The sequence below is a fragment of the Centruroides sculpturatus genome, unplaced genomic scaffold, assembly GCF_000671375.1.
Source record: "Centruroides sculpturatus isolate CEXI.00-Female unplaced genomic scaffold, Cexi_2.0 scaffold1612, whole genome shotgun sequence".
In the NCBI taxonomy this organism is placed as follows: Eukaryota; Metazoa; Arthropoda; class Arachnida; order Scorpiones; family Buthidae; genus Centruroides; species Centruroides sculpturatus.
Window position 1 is genome coordinate 6917 of NW_019385846.1, and position 7642 is coordinate 14558.

A 7642-nucleotide genomic window follows, 5' to 3' on the forward strand; every position below is an offset into this window, starting at 1 on the left:
ACATTTCCTGCAGTCGTCTATATTTAAACAGGTAAAATTTGAAATGTGATTGCAAAAATAAACTTTTAAATTATTAATTTCTAAATTTAAAATAATTCGAATTTATTATACTCAACAGCACTAAAATATTTCTGGCTTTTTGCAGTTGTTATAAACCGTTTTTCAAAATTCTCGAATTTCAAAAGAACCTTATACATTTCAGGAGCAATAAACTACATTTTCGATCCACCGCATCTGGATGTTTACTACGTAAAGAACTCGATGCTAGAGATGATTTATTGCAATAATTTTTCTTAAAAGTAGATAAAATGAAAACAAAATTTTTTATAATATCCAGAATTTTGTAATTTACATGAATTCATTATTAAACTTTAAAAAATTAAGTACTTTTAACATCTCTTTTTTAATTAGAAATTTTAAGATTTAATAAACTGGTCTAAAAGAAGAAATCTCTTGACTGAAAGTGCAGATCAAAATTCAAATTAAATATCATTGAAAAAACCTAATTAGTAATCCGAACCGAAAAGATAGCAGGAATACGAATAAGTATTAGATATCCTATCCCGAAAAAAAATCATTTCGTTAAATTACTTTCAGTTAAACCGTTCATATCATATGCTTGAAAATCGCACATAACGAATTCGTATCATAAATAGTTTCAAATAAAAATTAAAGATTACATTTAATAAAATTAAAACTATTGCCATAAATATGAAACTGATATCTTTAATTACAAAATTAATTATGGTGACATGACAAAATATTTTATGATAGTGCTTAAAGATTAGGTTAGTTTGTGGGTTGGTTTGATGAAATAGGGCAATGCGACGCGTGAGCGATCTACCAAGGGACTAAATCTTCTGGGAGAACATTCTATGAAAAATTGGTCCCTATTTAGGTGTTAGACTCATTAAGAAAACCGGGAAACCCACTTGGCCAGCCTGTTGGACAAGGGAGATTCCACGAGCGACTATCACTACCAGTGTTCAGTGGTTTCATCTATAATACTTGTCCACTGGATATTTATTGAATGTAGGAAAAAGATCGTACTTGGAAAGTCTGATAAAGTGAAAAGTTTCCTTTGATAAAATCTTAAAGTCTCAAACAATTTTATTTTTGATTTTGGTCGTTATTTTATTTTATCTGAACTTCTGATGATGATTCAAAAGTTTTATAAAATTGAAAATGTTAGTTTATATAATTTAGCATTTGAAAATTGCTATAAAACTGAAAAATAAAAAATTCCTTTTTATCAATTACAGTTACTTCAAAAATATTATTTTGAATATCTTTTTTTCCGATATATCAGCAAATACTTTTTGAACTAAACAGTCCAGAAAGTTTGTCAGCTTTTGTTTGTCATTTTCTGAAGTTCAGCTTTAGAAAATGTCAGCTTTTCTTACATTTCCTTTTCCTTGCATTTTCCTTTCGTAATAAAATTGTAATTGTATATGTTTGTTAGTTCATAGAGTGCAATGTTTCGGGATAGTTTCAAAAGGGTTATCAAAAATTCTTTAAAATATTGAGAAAATTTCTTCAATAAATTGTTTTCTTGGTGCGAATAGATCCAAAAACATTATGCTTTCTTTTAAAAAGAAATTACGATGAAAATATAAACTATGTAATATATTTTGAAAATGGAGTGATTTAATTAAAATGATAAAATACCCAAATAGAAAGCGACTGATTTTTGTTGTTATTGTTTTGGACACCGTCCAAAACAATAACAACAAAAATCTCTGCATGATCATGAGCATTCGAGATGCATTTTTTGAGAATATCCAGCCGCTTCCTCTTTAAATATTTTAACCGAACAAAAAATAATACGTTTTGTGTTAATCTAAGAGGCTCTGCAACTTTGTAATTTAAACTATGCCATTTAGAGAGAGTGTGGGTGCACCAACGACTATTCTACTACCGATTATCTACATTCCACTGCAATTAAATTTTTAGTTATTACGTAGCAGAAGTGTACACTTACTGCCTCTATTTATATTGTAATTTAAGTCGTGTGATATTTAAATGCACTACTCAAATGAATAGCTATTTAAAGGAGATTCTTAACATAATTCATGAATTTACTGTGTTGTTAATACAACAATTTCATTTCCTTTGCCACAAATTTTTAATTAATATTACTGATAACTCTATTAGCTTTAAGTTACGTTAAATGAAATTTGTTATATTTTAAATTAATTACTTTAAAATATTTATTTAGTTTTTAAAAACTGAAGCAACAGCTGATTACAGACTATTTTAAAACTAATTAAATCTTTATTAATTCTATTTTAATTAATTAATTATTGATAATTTCAAATTGCATTTCGTTATTATTTATGTTTATTAATTGTAATTCATCCTATTATATATAGCTTAGTTTATTCTTTATTTATATCACAAGTTATCAAAAAATTATATAAATTAAACTAAATAATCGAAATGTATACGCTAATTATATATTGAATATTTCATTTATAATGAATGAATTATTAGATTATATTACTAAACATCAAATGAAATAATTATATTTAATGATATTAATTTTTATTTAATTTATCTTTCAGTCGCATTTATCAAATATAAAATTAATATCCAAAACAGGTTACAGCGTTTCTTTCTCTACATTAATTGTAGCCTTTTTAATATTGGCTTCTATCAGGTAAAAATTTTACATTGAAGATTTTTATATTGCATGTATATCTTTTAAAATACACTTAAAAAATAATCATTTGAAATAGATAATAAACTTTAATAATAATTTAATTGTTTTAAATTGTTTATATAATTTTAAATTTGATGATTAATCTTAAAAAAAATTATTAGTTGAAAATATTAATAAACGAAACCTTTAAAATGATCATTTTTATTCAATATGAGAATATATTTGATCCATTAATTGGAATTATGATGTTATACTCAAAAATCATCATCTCTACGTCCGTGTTAGACATGCAAATTTAAACGTCTACAAAATAAAAACGTAAAAAATTAATTGTAATTAGTGTAGGAATGAATTTATATTGCTAATCTCATTTCATTTTATTAATGAGTATCATTGGCAATACATTTGTAAACTTGTTTTTCTGATAAAATATAAGGAAATCAAGTGCTACCAATATGCCTTTGAGATAGTTTGCTCCATCTGATCTGTTCCAATAAACCATGATTGTCTAGCTAAGTGAAAGTAAATTAGGATAGATAAAGCAATTCACATAATATGTTTTCTACATAGTCATTGAAAGAATTATTTTTCATTATATTATTTAAAGACTATTGACTTTGCGAGATGTAATTTTTGGCTGTTTCTACAAAAATTTTAAAATTTTGGTCGCGGTTTACGACAACAAAAAAAAAAAAAAATATAAATTAGCAATGTTTAAAATTTTCATAAATTAATAAAGTTTAATATTGACTATTTCTGATATTTGTGAAATTGAAATACTGTACATCTTAAATGTGAGCTTGCAAACAAAGTATAATTATAATTCTAGTAGATCAATAGAATTATATTATTTAATTGTACTGTGTTGAAAAATGTCAAAATGTACAAGTTAAAATATATATATTTGAGTGTGTTACATTGTTTTAAACAAAATTTTAAGAAAAATTAAATACATTTAGCTTGCATTTAGACTCATTCAGAAAACTTTTATTACTATTTTATTTATTTCACGTCTTATTAAATCTAAAAACTTGTAATAATTATGATGTTTATATTAAGCGTTAATTTAGCATATTTTATTATCCCAATTAGCGTAACTTGTATCTAACGTCATAAAATTGGTTTTATGAAGTTAGATACAAGATAGTTTTTATATTGTTTTCGTTTTAATATTTCCTATATGATAGAATTTCATTTATATAACTACAAAGGTTATCTTACGTAAAGGTTTATCACATCGAGTGACCAATCTAACACATTTTAAAGGTTTTCTTCCTCTACTTTACACAATTTAAAGAATTTTTAAAATGTATTAGATTGATCAATTGGTGTGATAAACCCTTACGTAAGACAACCTTTGTAGTTATATAAATCAAATACTATAATATAATATAATAGAACGGTTAGAAGTAAGAAATAATCTAATAATCTTAATGTTTGTACTTATTTTTTCCCGGGAAATGCCTGGCATAAATATTTATTATATTTGCCTGCTAGTTTATAAAGCCTGCTATTTGATTACATTTATTGATTATCAATTTTCCCCAGAATCAGTCACTTCTTTAAAGACAAAAACACGATGCTTTCTTTCTCTAATGTAGACTTATGGCCTATACGAGTATAATTATTTTTATAAAAAATTAAAATTTTCAAAATTACATTAAATTAATTTAAAATATATAATAAAAAAATAAGTAAAATTTTGCAATTTTTAATTATCTTATTAGAAAATCCGATAATCTCTAATATAGGAAATAATCACTTAGCTCGAATATCAAAATGGGATTTTGTTAATTGCTAATATTTCGATGATTGAATTAAAGATTGGAAAACATGAAAAAAACTTATAACGAGGGCACAAGATAATAAACAAACAAAATATATTCTATAGACTGCAGAAGTTTAGCCATATTTTAGATAAGTTATCTATTATATTTTTCATCTTTAAAGAAAAATTGTTTTATCCATTATATAGTATCAATAGCACACTATGTAATCTAAATAAATGATATTTATCAATATTTAAAATTGATGCATTCGAAAGCCGGAAAATTAGTTTATTTCATTTAAAACGATACTCTTTCTAGTCTTTGTGCTTCCTATTACAATGCGCCCTATAGTTTTACGACCATTGTAATAATTTATAAAAATAATTTATGTTAACATTTTTAAAACTTTATTATATATATATATGTGAGATGTAATTTTTTAAATATTTATTTCTAGAACAATTTAAATCCTTGCAAATTTTCCGTTTAATATTAGTTAGAACAGAAATATTTGTCAGATTCTAGTGGGCTAGTTCCACATTTGTCATATTACTTCATAAAATTAACATGACTTCATGCAATAATTGATTACCTATTAAGTTCAGTAATTATGTACCCAATTTCGAATTATGTTCTTTTTCAGGAAATTGAGATGCCCAAGAAACAGTTTGCATATGCATCTTTTTCTTTCCTTTATCATGAGAGCGTTAATGTTTTTTCTGAAAGATAGTCTTTTTATCGAAGGTGTTGGATTTTCTTCAAACATTGGATATTCCGAGGATAATTTTTCTCTTTTTCGTCACGAGAAAAATGTAAGATTTATTATTAATTTATTTAATAACGCTAATGATAAATTCTTTTTAATAATGTACAATAATGAAAACATATACAGAGTAAATCAAAAGTCCGTTGCTCTCTTTTTCATTTCAAAATTAATGAAGTTATATTAATTCTGTTATTGTAAAAAGTCATTTACGGAGAATCAGATGGATTTTTTCTTGTTGCTCTTAAAAATTATTTTCAAGATTACTTAAAATAGTCATTTTTACTTCTCATGAATTTAGCTACCAATAATGTACAGTCTAATTGTATTTATTTAGATCCAGAAAATAGTTTTAGACTAACTAAATGGTGCTCCTTAAACTTGTCATTGAAACTTTTACATTACCTCTACTCATTANCTGTGTTCATTATCGCATGAATCATTTAAATCAGCATAAATGAGGGAAAAGAACAACATACTAGTTTAAACTAAAACGAGACTTCTCAGTTTCTTCATCTTCATTTGCACATCTAAAAAAGTAATAATAATAATAAACTTGTTTAACTATTGAAGCGAGAAAATAAATCTACCTGACGCTTTGAAAGACTTAAATTTGCGTTTGACTGTCAGTATAATTCTCAAGAGTTTTTCACAGATTGTCTACTCGGATGTGTCGGATTGCCCGTTCTCCATCATACAGTCGATCCTAAATGTCAGCTTAGCTGAACCATAATGAATAAGAAATAAAAGTTGACTTTGTAATTTCTAAATGGAAAGAAATGCAATAGAAAAACAATAGATCCATCACGTTAATAAAAAAGTGCGCGATCATCCGGATGTTTCACATTTATATAAGGCTTTTCTGGAGTTATGTTACTAAGATTCTTAGCTGGCAATATAACACTCTATTTGTATTATAATATATATAATTATTTTGAAAGTAATATAATTAAAAATGTATGAGGAATTTTATTATATAGGAATATTATATAATTTTTTTCCTTCATATGTTTCCATACAGAATATCGATTGCAAAGTATTTACTAGTTTCTGGCAATACTTCTTGATGGCAAATTACTGTTGGATCTTAATCGAAGGTCTTTACCTTCATAATCTTATTTTCCTGTCGATGTATAATAAAAAAATAAGTAAAATTTTGCAATTTTTAATTATCTTATTAGAAAATCCGATAATCTCTAATATAGGAAATAATCACTTAGCTCGAATATCAAAATGGGATTTTGTTAATTGCTAATATTTCGATGATTGAATTAAAGATTGGAAAACATGAAAAAAACTTATAACGAGGGCACAAGATAATAAACAAACAAAATATATTCTATAGACTGCAGAAGTTTAGTCATATTTTAGATAAGTTATCTATTATATTTTTCATCTTTAAAGAAAAATTGTTTTATCCATTATATAGTATCAATAGCACACTATGTAATCTAAATAAATGATATTTATCAATATTTAAAATTGATGCATTCGAAAGCCGGAAAATTAGTTTATTTCATTTAAAACGATACTCTTTCTAGTCTTTGTGCTTCCTATTACAATGCGCCCTATAGTTTTACGACCATTGTAATAATTTATAAAAATAATTTATGTTAACATTTTTAAAACTTTATTATATATATATATGTGAGATGTAATTTTTTAAATATTTATTTCTAGAACAATTTAAATCCTTGCAAATTTTCCGTTTAATATTAGTTAGAACAGAAATATTTGTCAGATTCTAGTGGGCTAGTTCCACATTTGTCATATTACTTCATAAAATTAACATGACTTCATGCAATAATTGATTACCTATTAAGTTCAGTAATTATGTACCCAATTTCGAATTATGTTCTTTTTCAGGAAATTGAGATGCCCAAGAAACAGTTTGCATATGCATCTTTTTCTTTCCTTTATCATGAGAGCGTTAATGTTTTTTCTGAAAGATAGTCTTTTTATCGAAGGTGTTGGATTTTCTTCAAACATTGGATATTCCGAGGATAATTTTTCTCTTTTTCGTCACGAGAAAAATGTAAGATTTATTATTAATTTATTTAATAACGCTAATGATAAATTCTTTTTAATAATGTACAATAATGAAAACATATACAGAGTAAATCAAAAGTCCGTTGCTCTCTTTTTCATTTCAAAATTAATGAAGTTATATTAATTCTGTTATTGTAAAAAGTCATTTACGGAGAATCAGATGGATTTTTTCTTGTTGCTCTTAAAAATTATTTTCAAGATTACTTAAAATAGTCATTTTTACTTCTCATGAATTTAGCTACCAATAATGTACAGTCTAATTGTATTTATTTAGATCCAGAAAATAGTTTTAGACTAACTAAATGGTGCTCCTTAAACTTGTCATTGAAACTTTTACATTACCTCTACTCATTAAAAAATTACAACATAAGATTTCATTTGATTTTCCATGTATGACTT

The 7642-nt window shown here is 25.1% G+C and overlaps 1 protein-coding gene across 1 annotated transcript; it reads left to right on the top strand.

Annotated features, from left to right (window-relative positions):
- Positions 1 to 2582: 2582 nt before the first annotated feature.
- Positions 2583 to 6394, top strand: LOC111642470 (secretin receptor-like; the record flags this gene model as incomplete). Its single annotated transcript, XM_023388823.1, has 4 exons — positions 2583 to 2659; positions 5075 to 5243; positions 6216 to 6325; positions 6376 to 6394. Coding segments are annotated over 4 exons (375 nt in total), but the record flags the coding sequence as incomplete, so codon positions are not given.
- Between the last annotated feature and the right edge of the window lie 1248 nt (positions 6395 to 7642).